General features: G+C 46.1%; 1 protein-coding gene across 1 annotated transcript in view; it reads left to right on the top strand.

The window, feature by feature from the left end:
- Positions 1 to 16,606, top strand: part of Gxylt2 (glucoside xylosyltransferase 2) — an 84,781-nt gene extending 68,175 nt beyond the window's left edge. The window contains exons 7-9 of the mRNA XM_032907220.1: positions 950 to 1,073; positions 10,010 to 10,182; positions 16,092 to 16,606. Coding sequence (XP_032763111.1) covers positions 950 to 1,073; positions 10,010 to 10,182; positions 16,092 to 16,274 — 480 coding nt within the window. The 3' untranslated portion in view covers positions 16,275 to 16,606. The remainder of the gene's footprint in view (positions 1 to 949; positions 1,074 to 10,009; positions 10,183 to 16,091) is intronic.
- Positions 16,607 to 17,133: the final 527 nt, after the last annotated feature.

Raw genomic sequence — 17,133 nt, 5'->3', positions numbered from 1 at the left:
GTCCAGACAGGAGCAGCGCTGGCAGTTATCAGTCAGCTAGCCTAGAGTCGGCAGCAAAGACACTGTGTATCAAACACAGTGGAAAAGGCAGGGCCAGCTATCAGAAGACCGTCATCTCATTCCCACGGGTGTGCTGTGATACACGTGTGCTTTATCCACATGTACAAATGGGCATTCTCACACATCCCACACGCCTGAGGAAAGGAAAGGGAAGGAAAGGAAAGGAAGGAAAGGGAAGGGAAGGGAAGGGAAGGGGAAGGGGAAGGGGAAGGGGAAGGGAAGGGAAGGGAAGGGGAAAGAGAAGGCAAGGCAAGGCAAGGCAAGGCTGACGAGATGGCCCAGCAGGTAAGGGCAGGGGGCCCAGCTGACAATACAAGCCTGAGACCCTGAATTCCATCTGGCAACCTACACAAAAGTAGGAGAAAACCAACTTCACGAAGCTGTCCTCCAGGGCCTCCACATGTATTATTCTCTCAAATAATAAACAAAATTTAAAATAAAAAAGGGAAAAGATAAGATAACCATAAAGGGCTGGAGAGATGGCTCAGTGGTTAAGAGCACTGACTGCTCTTCCAGAGGTCCAGAGGTCCTGAGTTCCATTCCCAGCAACCACAGGGTGGCTCACAACCATCTGTAATGGGATCCAATGCCCCCTTCTGGTGTGTCTGAAGACAGCTGCAGTGTGCTCATATACATTAAATAAATAAACCTTTTTAAAAAAGAAAAGATCAGAAAACCGTGGAGCCCACCCCACTTTTGGTCCACCCTGCACCCGTAGGCACATCCCCCCAAGCTCTACCCAGCTTTGCTATGCTTGGTTCTGTGACCGGGGAAGCAGGACCACACCTGCATTTGCTCTGTCTCAAGGATAAGGGAAAGCTGTCCCCATTTCCACAGGACAAGGCACACTTGCTTTGCCTCACTGCTTTCATGGTTCTCTCTCTTCCAGAACAGCCTGATTCCAACAGGTCTGGCTTGGGAGGAGATGCTGCTCCCGCTGTACCAGAAGTATAAGAACGCCATCACGTGGGGAGATCAGGATTTATTAAATATTATTTTTTATTTCAACCCAGGTAAGTGCTCTTTTCAGAATGCCACTGCGTAGGCTGACGCCCACCTCATCTCACAGGGAGCATTCCAGGCCTGGGCTGCCACTGATGGACTACAGGGTTCACAGAGAGGCCTGTGTTCCTCTGGCCCACCCCTGTATCTGCCCCCTGGGTATCTGCGGAGGCAGGTCCCCAGCAACTGAGACAAAAGGCCAAATGTTGAAGCCTCCAACGCTGCGCTCCGGTTTTAGAGAGCATCTCTGCAGTCTTGCCTCACTATTCTTCCAAGACGTGCAGTGCAAAGTGGCATACGCCACAAAACCAGATGATTCTGTTGTCATCTCCACACAAGACCCTCACGCTGGAGCAACTGCATGATGTCCAGAGTGCAGAGGGCCCAGAGTAAGCTCTTGGCTCCCCAGGGTTTTGTTTTATGTAGAGCAAAAGAAAATTTTATATGTTGTTAACTCGGTGGCTGGGGGTGGGAGTGGGGGAGGGTGTTGTTGTTGTTGTTTTGTTTTGTTTTGTTTTTGTGAACTCAACCTAAGCTGGGATCCTTTGGGGAAAGGAACTTCAACCGAGAAAAGTTACTCCTTCAGACTGACCTATAGGCAACTCTCTGGGGCATTTTCTCCATTAATGATTGGTGTGGGAGGCCCAGCCCACTGTGAGTTGTGCCCTATGGTCTCTGCTCCAGTTCCTGCCCCCAGGTTCCTGCCCCGACTTTCCTCAGTGCTGGACCATTGTTCCCTGAAGTGTAAGATGTGAGAAACCTTTTCCTCCCCAAGTTGCTTTCGCTTGTAGTCTTTATCACAGTGAATTGAAACATAATTAGAACAAAGAGAGATAAAAATTTGTTTCTGTTTTCATATTAATACCTAAATCTATTAACAGCTCCTTCTTCCCATGTCTACCCTTTGCTAAAAACGTATTTAATTTCATTAAAATAAAATAAGGTAATCCTTTATTTATATATTTTAATCCTTTATTTATATAATTAATGCAATTATAATTTATATATTTGATACTCCGGTCAGTCCTTCCTTTCCTGATATAGAGACCCATGTTGATAAAGATTCAGCCTCTGTTACATGTCACCCTTAAAGTACTTGTGGATCAGGGGGAAAAAAAAACTCCTTATGTCTCTGAGTCAAAAATAATCAAATCCTGGGAAAGAAAATAAGGAAGTCAGCATGGGTGACATTTAATTCATCCCCTACACACACACACACACACACACACACACACACACACACACACACACACACACACACACACACACAGTACACAATCTGCACCTCCTTTTTCTTCTTAAGCAGAGATTTCCTTTCTGTAGGTGAAAGTGCATCAGTTAGGGTTCTAGGGCCCTGGAGACAGCCAGGTGGGTGCTGGTTAAATGAAGAGATGGTGTCTCGTGGAAACAAGGAGTAGGAAAACTCGAAGGCTCAGCCCAGCAACTGCAACAGGAAGGGATTTCTTGGGGAATGCACATGACATAAAGCCTCTCCCACTGATGCCATGAGACCCAGTGGGGAATGCAGGCGACATACACCCCCTCTCACTGATGCTCTTTATTCTCCTCTTTGAAGGTTGTCCTGTGCTCCTCAGGTCTTGAAGCAAAGTACTGAAATCTGCTATGGCTCTAGCCACCCACAGAGACTAGATTTATGTCAATTACACACTCCCAGGGGAGAAGTCACAGGGCTCTAGCAAGGATTAGCAGGGCCAGCATGGAGTTTGGGAATAGTGGGTGGCTTGTACCAGTGTGTTAGCTTTCTCCTCACTGTGACCAAATGCCTGACAGAAACAACTTTACGAAGAGGGATTTGTTTAACTCATGGTTTTGGAGGTATCAGTCTGGGACAATCTGGAGAGACAGCTCACACCATGATGCCAGGTGCAGCTTGCCCCCTGGCTATCAGGGATTGAGGGGTGGGTTTAGGCCAGGTAGAGCCTTCAAAGGCTTATTCTCACTGACCTACTTCTTCCAGGTAGGCACTGTCTCCTAAAGTTTCCAGATCATACCACCAGCTGGGGAACGGCACTCAAAATCTGAGCTTATGGGGCATTTTGGATTCATACTATAACAACTAGTAACCAAGTGGCAGGTACTAAGAAAGTGCAGGTTGAGGTCAAGGTGTACAGCTAAAGGTCATGCCACACAACAGATATAAGCAACCCAAGAGGGTTATTGGGGAAGAACAGAAGGCCATCTGGGAGTGGGCACGTGAGAAAGAAATAGAGACAGACAGACAGGCTGGGGGACAGAAAGAATGAGAGAGAGCCGTGATGTCCAGAGGGACCTTTTAAAGGATGTGTGGTGCTAAGCAACTATTAGCAACAATGGAAATGTACTGTACCTGGTGGCAGTGGGTGATGGCGTAAGCTGCTGGTGCTGGGTAACTGGAAGGCGGGTTGAGGAAGCTCTTAATTTACAGCAACAGATGTTGCTCTAAGCCTTATCTTATTCAGACTTCATAATGACTGTCTCGGTCAGTGGTTCTGTTGCTGTGAAGAGACATCATGAGCACAGCAACACTTATAAAAGGAAGAATTCAACTGGGGCTTGCTTGGAGATACAGAGGTTTAGTTCATTATCAGCAGCAGCAGAAGCATGGCAGCACACAGCCAGACATGGTGCTGGAGAAGTAATTGTAGGTTCGACATCTGGATCCGCAGGCAGCCGGAAGAGAGAGAGAGACTCAGGGCTTGGAGTGAGCTTTCTGAAACCCACCCCCAGTGACACACTTCCTCCAACAAAGGCCACACCTTCTAATCCTTTCAAATAGCGCCACTCCCTGGAGACAAGTATTGAAATCTATAAGCCCATGGGGGCCATTCTCATTCAAACCACCATCGTGACACAGCGTCTTACAGAGAGGAAGGAGGCAATGAGTAGCAACGCGGGTGTATATAACCGAGGCTCACACTCCAATTCCAGCCCTAGGGAGGCAGCGGTGAACATCTTAGACTGGGGCAGAGGATCCTAGAGCACCAGACAGGTATCCTGGCATGGGCATTTTGACTATTTTATTTCTTTCCTTTAAATATGGCATTCTGGAGGCTGGAGATATGATTCCGTGGTAAAAAAACATGTACTGCTCTTGCAAAGGACCTGAGTTCAGTTCCCAGCAACCTCATCAGGGAGTTCACAACTGCGTGAAACTCCACCTCTGTTTTGCACAGGCACATGCACTCGTGCACATACCCATGTGGACACACATATACCACCACCACCCTTAAACATAAAATGAATCGTTTTCTTAAATGGTATTTTGTTCTCTTGTCACATGGTTAGAACTATCTGACATGAACGTCTCCATCCACAGTCCCAAGCTGAGGATGAGCCACTGGAAAGGCATGGTGGCTCTGCCACAAGTCATCTTAGCTTATTGTCTCAGCTGATTCAAACTGCCACAGTGGCTTGAACAAACGTGGCTTCCATAGGCTCATCTATTTGAATGCCTAGTCAGTAGGGAATGACACTATTTAAAAGATGAGGAGGTGTGGTCTTTTAGAAGACGTGTGAGACTGAAGGCCAGCTTTGAGGGTTCAAAAGCCTGTGCTGTGTCAGGTCCCAGAGGCTCTCTCTCCCTGCTGCCTGGGATCCAGACTAAGAACTCTTAGCTACTTCAACACCTTACTGGCCTTGGTGCCGGCATAATGTGACTGGACTAAACCTCAGAAAGTGCAAGCAAGCCCAGTTAAATGCTTTCCTTTCTAAGAGTTGTGGTGGCCACAGTGTCTCGTCACAGCACTAGAACGGGTGCCTACTTCTGAGACCCACTGAGCCAAAGACACTGTGACACGATTATGAAGTTGTTCCAAACCCTGGTTCTGAGCAGAGCCTGGTGAGGAACCAGGAATTCTGGTCTCAGGTCCGTGCTAGGTGAACTCCCTCACTGCTCTCTGTGTGGCCGTTTGAGCCCATTTTACCCAGGCACTGTATTAAACAGTGGCTCTCTCTACAAACATCTAAGGATAGATCCCTTATAAGTTTTTCATTCATTTATTTTATGTGTGGGCTTTCTGCAACCTAGAGCCAACCGTTTTCTGTTTGTTTTGTTTTGTTTTAAGATGTGTCACCTTTAGCCATATAAAGAAGAGGGTGATGATATTGGCAGTGACCTGGGAGATAAACATGTTCACCGTGGAAGCTGATTGGGTGGCTATGGATAAAGCCGCGCACTGATGAGAGTCGCCTGTAGCCACCAACCTGCTTTCTGACATGTATTTAAAAGTCATTAGCTAAAAACTGCCGTCAACTTCCCGCCATAATTAGATAGTGAACCTGTGGATGTGTGAGTGCCTGGCTAGGTTACAGGCTGCCTGGAGAGGAGGCTAATGAAGCCCATGGGGACTGTGCAGGCAGCGGGTCCCACAGGACATATCCTGGTATGTGAGCCAAGGTGGCTTCTTCCAGAATGAAAGGCTGAGCTCCCATTGTGTGTGTGTGCGTGGGGTGGGGGTGGGGTAGGGATTGTTCATGTCTATGCATACATGTATGTGTGGTGCATGCATGTGGAAAATGGAGGCCAGAGTCTGACTTTGGGTGTCTTCTTCAATCACACTTCCATCTTTTTTTGTTTGTTTCTTTTGTTTGTTTTTGAGACAAGGTCTTTCCTTGAACCTGTAGCTTGCCATTTTGGGTGGCTGGCCAGCAAACCTGAAGGCTACTCCTCCAGTCTCTGTGTACCCAGCCCTAGGATTACAGGTGTATGCTGCTGTGCCTGGCTTTTACATGGGTGCAGGGGATCAAACTTAGGTCTTCGTGCTTGCAAGACAAGCACTTTACCAGCTGAGCCATCTCTTCAACCTGAGCTCATACCTTGACAGCTGGCTGGGTTTGAGTCTTGGCCAGAGTTTAATAGAAAGAAAAAACCTGACCAAAACCCAAGGGAACTCTGTTGAGATGAATGAGCTCCAGTCTCAGGGATCAAAACTCCACTCAAGGGGCTGAGAGGTGGCTCAGTGGTTAAGAGCACTGGATGCTCTTCCACAGGACCCAGGTTCAATTCCTGGCACCCACGTGGCAGCTCACAACTGTCTTTAGTTCTAGTGCTAGAGGATCCTACATTCTCACACAGACATGGGAAACACCAATGCATATCACACACACACACATGCCACACACACACACACACATGCCACACACACATACATACATATTTTCCACTCAGACCAGTTACAAACGGCAGAGATAGTCACGTGTGTCCAGCGAAGCCAGGCTTTCTGGGGGCTGTCTTTGGGATGCTGCCAAGGACTGTAGTAATTGCTTCAGACTCCAGAGTCCTACTTGGCTGCGGCGTCTTTTCTTCTTAAGAGATTCCAGTGTCTGACAAAATTCTCTGTCTTCCCGGTTCAGCCTGATTGTCAGTCAATGCATAAGAGACCACAGCAAATAAAGATGGTTTTCTTACAGTTTCTAATTCAAGTGGGAGAGAAATAGACCAGCTATAAGACCAACTGGTCTGGTTGCAAGGGGCCTGAGGAAGAGTTTTCCCCACCCACACTTGCTGCCGCTTTGGGCAAATTTCTAAAAAATTCTGCAAAGAAAGTAAAACAAGCCAGGTATGAATGACAAGTCAGAGCATCCCACCAGAAGAGAAGTATTGAACTCTGTAAGGGAGAGAGAAGAGCCAGCCTGAACGTTACTGTTCAGGTGTTCGATTCAGTTATCCCACATTCAAGGTTATTCTGGACGCTGGTGGACTAAGAAACACAAGGTTTATGTACAGCACAAGAGACCAAAAGGATATTAGAGTCCATATGAGAAAGGCGCGGTTTATAGCTTTGGTTTTGTTATTGTTTCAGTGCAAGGCCTCAGAAGTGTTGGTTAATGGATGGAAATTAGGAAAATAGAGTGGAGAGGTGACTTAAAAGGAAGAGAAACAAAATCACAGCCAAGGAACTGAGGGAAAAGGGAAGTGGGGGTGGAGGGAAGAATTCAGAAAGAGATGAGACAGACAGAAACAGACAGACACACACACACACACACACACACACACACACACAGGGATGGGGGAGAGAGAGAGAGAGAGAGAGAGAGAGAGAGAGAGAGAGAGAGAGAGAGAGAGACAGAGAGAGAGAGAGAGAGAGAGAGAGAGAGAGAGAGATCCAGAGAGAGAGAAAGAGAGAGAGAGAGAGAGAGAGAGAGAGACAGAGAGAGAGAGAGACAGAGAGAGAGAAAGAGAGAGAGAGAGAGAGAGAGAGAGAGAGAGAGAGAAGAAGATCTCTCCAGAGAGAGAGAGAGCTGTCAGGTGACAGTTCTGCCTCCCCTCCTGAGTGCTGGGATTATAGGTGTACAGCACCACCACAACCAAACACAATTATCACGGTGTGAAAGCCTCCATTCTGTTGCTGGAGGGTAGTAATTGAGTGGCAAGATCATCTTTCTGTGAAGTTAAAATGACCAGGCACGAGCCATTCCGAAATCTTCAGCACCCACCGGGTATGAATCATTGGAGCCACAAGTGGGCCCTGGCACTTGTGTAGACTCTTCCTAACTATCTATCATTAATGGCTATAACCCATAGAGAACCACTCAATTATATATATTGAAAAAAATATATATATATATATTCCAGAGAGAAAATAGCAAAGACCGAGGGATTCAAGAAATGGTAACTTGAATTTTCACTTGTTTGTTATGTTTTTAATTTGTTTTTGGACAGTCTCATGGTGTACTCAGAGGGGGTGGAGGGTATACAGTGCAAGGTGCACATGTACATGTGTGATATGTGTGTACATGCCAGAGTGCAACCATGGGTGTAGTTCCTCAAGTACTAGACACCTTGGCTAGGGGACAGGATCTCCCATTGGCCTGGAATTCACCACACAGGCTGGGCTGACGGACCAGTGAGCCACAGGGATCTCGTCTTCTCTGCTTGAAAATGCAAAGATGCTACCATACCTGGCTATTTTTACATGAGTTCTGGGAATCGATCAGGCCTTCAAGCTTGTACAACAGGCACTTTGTCAACTAAGTGATCCCCTGGACCAAATCTTATTTTTTATGCCCACCGCCTTTTTTGTTTTATTTAATTTGGTGACAGTGTCCCCATTGCTGGACAGAATTGCTCTTTCCCCATCTCACGCTGTCCACGAGCCCTGCCCTCCAGTGATTCCCTGCTAAACCAGTCAGACCATATATTCCCTGGTTTCTACATCCTGTAAACCCAAGAGCAGAATCCTGGGCTGGCTTACCCAGCAGCAGGGCTAATTAGTCCCCACCCCAGAATCTGGGACCTGCCCCTCTTCTGCCTCCAATTCTGCCTCAAGTCAGATTTTATCAGCTACTTAGTCGTCTGCAGCCAACACAGATTTCTGTCTTGATTATTTCAGACCAAAGCAGTGGATTTAACAGCTTGTCCTCTATCTCCCCTCCCCCCATTGAGGAGCTCTTCTCTCCAGCAAAGCCCAGAGGATGACTTACCTTCTTCTAAAACACATTCCGATTTCCAGAATTTTAATATGATCAGACCATCTTCTTCCTGGAGTATTCTTCCAAGCCTTTGTTTCTGTCAGAACTGCATCCTGACCGAAGCCTGCCTTTAAAGGGAACTGTCAAAACTGGACACCACTCTCCTGAAGTGACACGGGACAGATCCTCCCCGTGACTACATGTATATTTTTCGTTTCTCACTCCAGAAAATTCTGTCAAAGTGTGAATTGAATTTCTTCCCGAGTTTAGTTTTGTATTTGAGGTGTGGCAGCTGGGTGACTTAGCTGGTATTTAGGAGACGTGTGAGGCCCTGAACTTACAAGCAAGCAACCATTCTTTTAAGCCTGTGTTGTTCCTGACTTGTATTTTTCAATACTCAGGGTCCAAAGGTTCCATTAAATTCTTAAAGAGATCTGTGGCTCACAAGATAGAAAAGAATGGTGCTGCACGTCCAGGAATGGTTGTCATTAACACTGATCAGAGGTGTACTGTGTGCTGCTGTCCACTGGTGTGCTTTAAAATAAAATGTTTCCACTTGACAAAACCTTTCCAAAGAAACCATCCATTGCTGACACTCTCGGGCAGTCCTGTGTGCTTGGCACACATTTGTTGTGTATCTGATTTTTTTTCCCCCTCTTGGAGTACTAGGGGTTGAACACAGGGCTTCACGAATGTTAGCAACTTCTCACCCTCAGCGTGACATACGTTAAAATTTTAGTAAACAAAATCAGGGAGATCCTGTTAGTTCCATTTTATAAATGAGGAAGCTGGAGTGTCTAGAAGTGACCAGTTCCAGGTTTCACTGTTCATAAGCGAGAAGTCGAGCTTCAGACCCAAGTGTGCTGGCTGGTCTTTGTCGGTTTGACACAGACTGAGCTACCTAGGAAAAACCACAGTTGAGGAATTAATTTCATCATATCGACCAGTGGGCATATCTGTGGGGCATTAATTTCTTGATTAATGATTGATGTGGGAGGGCCCCACCCACTGTGGGTGATGCTTCCCTGGGGCAAATGATCCAGCACTGCCTAAGAAAGCAAGTCATGGAGAGCAAGCCAGTAAGCAGCATTCCTCAATGCCTCTGCTTCAGTGCCTGCCTGCAGCTTCCTGCCTTGAGCTCCTGCCTGATTCCCTTTGGTGACAAATTGTTATCTGGAAGTTGGTACGAAATAAACCCCTTCCTCTCCAAGGTGTTTTTTTTTTTTTTTTTTTTTTTTTTTTTAATCCTGCTTTATCATCACAGCAACAGAGACACAAATGAAGACACAGCACCATTAACTCCTTGTTTTAGATGCTGTTTGTCTTTTTTTTTACCATCGCTCATGCGTGCCCCCTGGATCATCGATCTCAGAATTTAAACAAGTGTGGTATATTTGACCCGGGACGTCATAGCCACACTCATAAGCATTGAAATCATGCACCGTGTGTGGTTTATAAGTATTAAGTTTTAAGCGCCGGACGCGTAGATGACAGCTGGCACTGACTGGAGCTGTGTCTCTTCCCCTGTTGCCACCAGAGTGTCTCTACGTGTTCCCCTGCCAGTGGAACTACCGGCCTGATCACTGCATGTATGGAAGCAACTGCAAAGAGGCTGAGCGGGAAGGTGTGTCTGTCCTGCATGGCAACCGTGGCGTCTACCATGACGACAAGCAGCCCACTTTCCGAGCGCTCTATGAAGCAATCCGGGATGTAAGTATCCTCGTCGAAGTGCCACTCAGCAGACATATGCTTACCAGCAAGATGCATTTCAAGTGCTGTGGTCCACGGGGAACTTGAAGGCCAAATACTCCCAGAGAAAACTACTATGCCCTTTGCCATCCTGTAGAGTAAGAGTTCCGGGTAAGAGAGAATGCAACAAAATTAAGATCGTTTTATTTAGTTCCAGCTAAGCATGTTGCCTGGTTACCAGCTCTAAGCTCTTAAGCAATCACGTCTCAGGTCAATTAGAAGCTGCCACGTTGAAAGCCACAACTTGTCGGTTCCTCTTTTTCTTTGTGTATGTGTGTGTACGTGTTTGTGTCTGTTGCATGCGTATATGTGGGTGAGTGTACATATGGAGTCCAGAGGTTGACACTGGATGTTTTCTTCAGCCTTTTTTAAAATGTGTGTATGGGTCTTTTGCCTGCATGCATGCCTGCGCACCACATGTGTGCCTGATGCCCTTGGAGGACATAAGAGTGTGTTGAATCTCCTGGAACTAGAATTAAAGAGGGTTGTGAGACACCACATGGGTGCTGGGAATTGAGCTCATGTTCTCTGGAAGAGCAGCCAGTACCCTTAAGTATTGAGCCATCTCTGCAGCCCCTCTACTTTATATTCTGAGACATAACCTAGAGTGTACTGGTTTGGCTATGAACCCAAAGATCCCACTGTCTGTACCTCCTCAGTCCTGGGATTATAGGTATAATCCAACACACACATAACTTTCTGGGCATCAGACTTAGTTCCTTCAGTTTGCATACATGCTCTTTGCTAACTGAGCCATATCCTCAGCCACCAAGCCCTTGACTTAAATAAGTGCAAGCAAGAAGCAAAAAAAAAGGTGCCTGCCATTTTTACCACCAAAGGGTATAAGGGTCGTGTGGATGCCTCCTAGATGGTAGAATCTTCCGAGAGCCAAGAGGCCTTGAGCTCTACATATCATGGACCATGAACCGGCGGCGATGGGGAGCTAGGGCCCTGTAGCTGCATGTGCTTGGTTTCAAAGATCACGTAGAGTAGAGCCCCTTCTCTATGGTTTTACTTTGCATGGCTTCAGTCAACATGTCCAACGATGGGCCGAAAATATTACATGGAAAATTCCAGAGTTACCCGCTTCATAAGTTGTAAACTGTGGGCTGTTCCCAGTAACATGGAATTTGATGCCATCCTGCTCCGTCCTGCCGGGGATGTGAATCACCTCTTTGAACATGTATCCACACGGGATATGTTACTCACCCACCATTGATGTAGTAGCCACAAGGTGTCCAGTCTGTAGGGTTCCGAACTCACTCATCGTGGTTTCAGTTATCCACCAAGAATGAGGAATGTACCTCCATGACTAAAGGATGATTTTATATACAATGCTGCCATGGAGGGAGTGGGAACCTCCTATAGTTTGAGCCCACTCTTTCTTCCTTGAAGAGATGTGTGAACACAGGCTAAGGGGCGATTCGGAGTTGTGTGAACTATTCTCTCAGGGAATTCTGTGTTGTCCATTACTTTGATATTGAGATGACCAGTAGGAAGCCAGCAGCAGGTACTTACAAGGAGTACCTTCCACAAGCTGTCCCTCCAAGACGCAGGGCAGGGATCAGCAAACTTTTCCAGCAGAAAGAATCCATAGGAGATTTGTGTTTTGGTATTCATAAACAAGGTCATGGGGAACACAGTGACCTTCTCCATTCGTGCACTGTCACTGGCTGAATTGGCATTCTAACAGCGAAGGTTCTTGGTCGTGACTGTGGGTTCCACAATGCCCAAACTATTTGCTGTCTACTCCTCCCCCCCCCAACCACAAGTACTGTTTGCTGATCCCCTGATATACACTATATTAAAAATTTTTTTTCTTCTTCTTAAATATCTGAGAACCCAGTGCTGGCACTCAGATATGTACACGCCACAGCCATGTGTGCACTCCAGAGAACAACCTCGGATGTTCTTCGCCTCCTATCTTGTGGAGGCAGGGTCTCTGTCCTTTACTATTTTGTGTGTCAGCTGATCCATGAGATGCTGAGGACTCCACCATCTCTGTCCCCAGAGAAGCACAGGATTACAAATACATGCTACCATGACAGGCTACTCATGGCCTCTGGGGTTCCAGACATTGGTCATCATACTTTATGGCAAGCACTCTATCCACTGAGCCATCTCCCGCCCTGTAAAGTATCTTCGTGACCCATCCCCCAGCCTATAATACGTCCCCCTGTATGAAGATGAGCATTTTACTAAAGAATTCCAGCTCTGGTCGAGCCAGGGCTGTCCTCCCCACAGGGGATCACTTACCGTGCATCTAAGCACCTCTTCTCCTGTTTCCTGCTGTTTAGTTTTCAAAGGGCAAGTGATTGAATTACACAATCTGTTATGCACTCCGTGACATTCTCACACTTGGTTACTCAAACATTGACTCAAGGGGGAAACCCATCCCCAGCACGGGTGGAAGTCAAGAAAGCATGCAGCTGCGTGGGCTCCACTTTCCCTTGTGATCTGGCCCTGCTTGGGGATTGAGCAATCGTGGGCTGAAATGACTCATCTGGCTTTGTTCTCTCAGGGATCAGCAAGACAGCCAAATGACTCTGCATCTTAAACAGTTCTACATAATCACTCCGTGGGGTTCCACACTTTAGCTGAAGAAAAGTTTTCATTCAGGCATTTCCATGGGGAGAGTTACTAGCTCCAAATCAACACGGGAGTGAATACACTCCAACTTAAAGCTGCGCTCCCCTGTGCCCGCCTTCCTCCACTGGGCTGTGACATTTTTACCATATGGAAGAGCATTAGAGCTGGCTTTCCGCCTGAGCTCAAACCCCAATTCTATCACCCTCTGATTAGTCATTAACTGCTGTTACCTTACTGAGCCTCAGTTGATTTCATCATCGTAAAATGAAGATAATAGAGGGATGGAGAGATGGCTCAGCAGCTAAGAGCGCTGGCTGATCTTCCAAAGGACCCGGGTTCAGTTCCCAGCATCCACATGGCAGCTCACAACTGTCTGTAACTCCAATCCCAGAGGATCCAGCACCCTCATACACACATACATGCACACAAAACACCAGTGCATATGAAATTAAAATAATAAATAAAATAAAATAAAGATAATAATGTTACCTTCTAAGGCCTGGGGAAATGGCTCAGAGTTTAAGAGCACTTGCTCTCCCACAAGACCCCGAGTTCTGTTCCCAACATTCATGTCAGGTGGCTCACAGCTCTACAGAGTCCAACAAACTCTTCTGGCTTCTGTGGGCATGTGCACACATGTGGCTTGTGTGTGCAATGTGCACAAACACACACACAAATACACACACAGACACACAGAGAGAGAGAGAGACAGAGAGAGACAGAGAGATACACAGAGACACAGAGAGAGATAGACTTTAAAAATATTATCTTCCTAATGAGATAGTTATGAGGATTAACGAAATGATGGCCTTTAAACTTTAATCACACGCCTGACAGTTGTATTCAGAATGTAGACATTGTTCTAATGGCAAACATTTCACATCTGTTTCTTTTCCCTAGCGTGCAGTCTTTCTTTCTCATATGCACACAGCCTAACCCTGCATATGTTTGTATGATGGACTGGTGTATGCTCCCCATCATGACCCTCCAACAGTCATCAGACAGATATTTTTCAGTAGTTCTTTCAACAGTCATCTATAAAGCCTAGTTTAGGCAGGAATAATTCCAGTTGCCTAGAATTTGGAGACTAGCAATATAGACCAAGCCCTGTGGTCGAGATCTCTGCTCTAGCGAGGCCGTGGTAGGGCACGCCTTTCATCCCAGCACTCGGGAAGCAGAGGCAGGTGGATCTCAGAGTTCAAGGCCAGCCTGGTCTACAGAGTAAGCTCCCAGACGCCAGGACTACACAGAGAAACCCTGCCTTAAAAAACAAACAAAAAAATCTCTGTCCTAGTAGAGGAAGCCAGATGATATAAAAGTTTTCTGTAACAAAGGAAGATCCTATCAGAATGGAAAGGATTAAAGTTCTAAGAGGAACAGGTAGGATATTTCAGTAGCCAGTTGTCAGGGAATGCCTGTGCTAGCCTGGGACTCAGTCAGATGGGGGCATTCATGGGGAAACCCAGGGACGATCCTGCCAACCAGAGGGCACAATCAGGAAACGCCCAATGGGGAATGAAGTAGGTGTACCGGGGCACAGGAGTATCGTCACTCCAGCCATCATGGAGAGATAATGGGAGGGAAGAAGATGCAGCAGGGTTCCAGATCACCTGGAGCTTTAGAAGCAAGAGTTAGACTGCAGTCTGGGCAGGAAAGTGACAGCTGTGATCTATGGTGGCATATGTCAACTAATTGCAGACTTGCAAGGAGGAGGTGGTGCAGGGCTGTTTGTGATGTCGATAGCAGCCAGAGAGCTGAGAATTGAGCTAGAGGGAGTTTGTGTGCAAGTGGGAAGGTAGGAGGGCAGGGCTATGGAGATGGAATTTCTGGTCATTTGGCTAAGGGTTGTGGGAGAAAGCAACTGTGTCCTAAGCCTGAGCTGGTGTGTGGCTCATTTTCAACTTACCTCAACGCCTCGCTGATCCACATCTGATGACCTTGAAAGACTGGGAGACTTGTTCTAGCAAAGTAGACACCCATCCACTCTGCTCTGGGGCTAGAATAGGGCTTGCCCTTTGACCTTTCTGTTTCTCCCTCCTTTTCTCCCTAGGGTTTTTTCATTGGCAAGAGTTAAGCTCCCTACTTGATCTACCAGCTGCCCTTTCTCTTTCAATAAGATGGTGATAAAGCTTGGCACATGCTAGTTTCCAAGTAGTCCAAAAGGTTTACTTTGAAAAATACTGTTCTTTTGTATATCTCATGGGAAAATACAGAGACATTAAACACATCAAATCCTCACATGTTCGATACTGAGTGAATTTTAAAAACTCAAAGTGATCACTGACCTTTGGCCTCTTGACTACTCCCCGCCACCCCAACCTTCTCCACTTGACCCTATGCCACGGATCAAACTCAGAACTTTAAAATGCTAAGCAAGTGTTTTAACAGTGAGCCAAACCCCTAGCCTAGTGCCTAGAACATTTTGCTAAGAGACTTGTATTTGCTAAACTCTTGGCTTTCTGTAGCCACTGTAGACACGCTCTTAAGTTTCTTGGATGGCAAATTAATTATTTAGTTAATTAATTAGGGCTGGAGAGGTTGCTCATTGGTTAAGACCACTTGCTACTTTTGCAGAAGATTCAGGTTCAGATCCCAGCACCCACATAGTGACTCATAACTGCCTGTAATTCTAGTTCCAAGGAATCCAATACCCTCTTCTGACCTCTGTGGGTACCAGGAATGCAGCAGTGTGTGTGTGTGTGTGTGTGTGTGTGTATGTGTGTGTGTGTGTGTGTACACACATACACACACACACACACACACACACACACACATATATATATATATATATCCATATGCATAAAATAGAAATAAGTAAGCCTTGTGGAAATAATAAACTGTGTTTTGTTGTAGTAGATTTCAAATGATTACCTGCTTTAGCCTTGTGTTCCATTCTACCCCTTAGAGATGGACATTGTCTTCGGACTTCAAGAGCCTTAGGAAAATAAACAGATCATCTTTTGGGGGTTGTTTGGGTGTTTCTGGGCATCATGGTATAGGCCTGTAATCCCAATACACTAGAAGTGGAGGCAAAAGAATTCTAAGTTCAAGGTTATTCTTAGTTGCAGAAGGCTCCAAAGAAAAGTAGAGAAAACAGAAGAGGGGCCAGAGAGTTACATGATTCTATGGGATTGTACCACGGGGCCGAAACTTAGTAAACTTACACTGTGTTGTGTGTTTTGATAAGAGTGACTTGTGTTTTAAATAGCACTTGAATAACAAGCGTCTTTCTTCCTCCCTCCCTCCCTCCCTTTCTCTCTTCTTTCTTTCTTATCTTTCAGTTTCCCTTTCGAGACAATCTTTTCCAGTCTATGTACTACCCTCTGCAGCTGAAGTTTTTGGAGACGGTGCACACCCTGTGCGGGCGGATCCCCCAGGTTTTTCTCAAGCAGATTGAGAAAACGATGAGAAGAGCTTACGAGAAGCACATCGTCATCCACGTGGGCCCCAACCCCATGAGCTGAGCGTCCTCTCGCGCTGTTAGCCAGCCTGGTGTCTGTGACCCGGGACGTGGATGCTTACGCGGACTGGATATTTGTGTGTGAATATTTAATGGTGCTCTGTGACTGTTGAAGTTCAAAAGCCTGATTATATTTTGCTAAGTTAATTATCCCTAGAAGGGAATGTGCTTCTCCTTATTTTCTCCTGACATCCTATTTATCTTTTATTTTTCAAGTTATTTTATGAATTTAACATTGTCTCAGTGGGTTGAGAGAGGAAGGGGAACGTTTTTCTAGCTCTCGAATATGAGCCCCTGTCATTATGTGCAGCTATCATAATAATCTGGATTTCTTGAGACTCTTCCTATGCAACTTGCTCTCTCATATCTTATTGAGAAGCAATACGTGTCGGGGCTGGCAAGATGACTCAGGCGGTAAAAACATTTTCCCGCCAACCCTAAAGGCCTGCGTTTGACTCCCTAGATAGAAGATGAGAATGAACTTCACCACGTTATCCTCTGACTTCCAGGTGTGCCCACACTCACACCAACAAGTAAAGAAAGGTAGTATTGTAAATAAGAATAAGGGCTGGAGAGATGGCTTGGTGGGTATGAGCGCCGACTCTTCTTCCAGAGGTCCTGGGCTTCATTTTCAGCACCCATGTAAATGGCTCACAACCGTCTGTAACTCCACATCCAGAGTATCTAATGCTCTCTTCTGTCCTCCACGGTCACTATGCACAGAGGTAGTGTGCACAGCAGATATACATGCAGGCAGAATATTCCTATACATAAAATAAAATAATAACATTTTAAAAAATTAAAATAATAATAATAATATATATTATGAAACAGACAAACTTGAAGAGAATATAGGTCAATGT

Source organism: Rattus rattus, chromosome 6, assembly GCF_011064425.1.
Source record: "Rattus rattus isolate New Zealand chromosome 6, Rrattus_CSIRO_v1, whole genome shotgun sequence".
In the NCBI taxonomy this organism is placed as follows: Eukaryota; Metazoa; Chordata; class Mammalia; order Rodentia; family Muridae; genus Rattus; species Rattus rattus.
The sequence above is the reverse complement of the archived record's forward strand: the minus strand, read 5'-3'. Positions and strand labels throughout refer to the sequence as shown.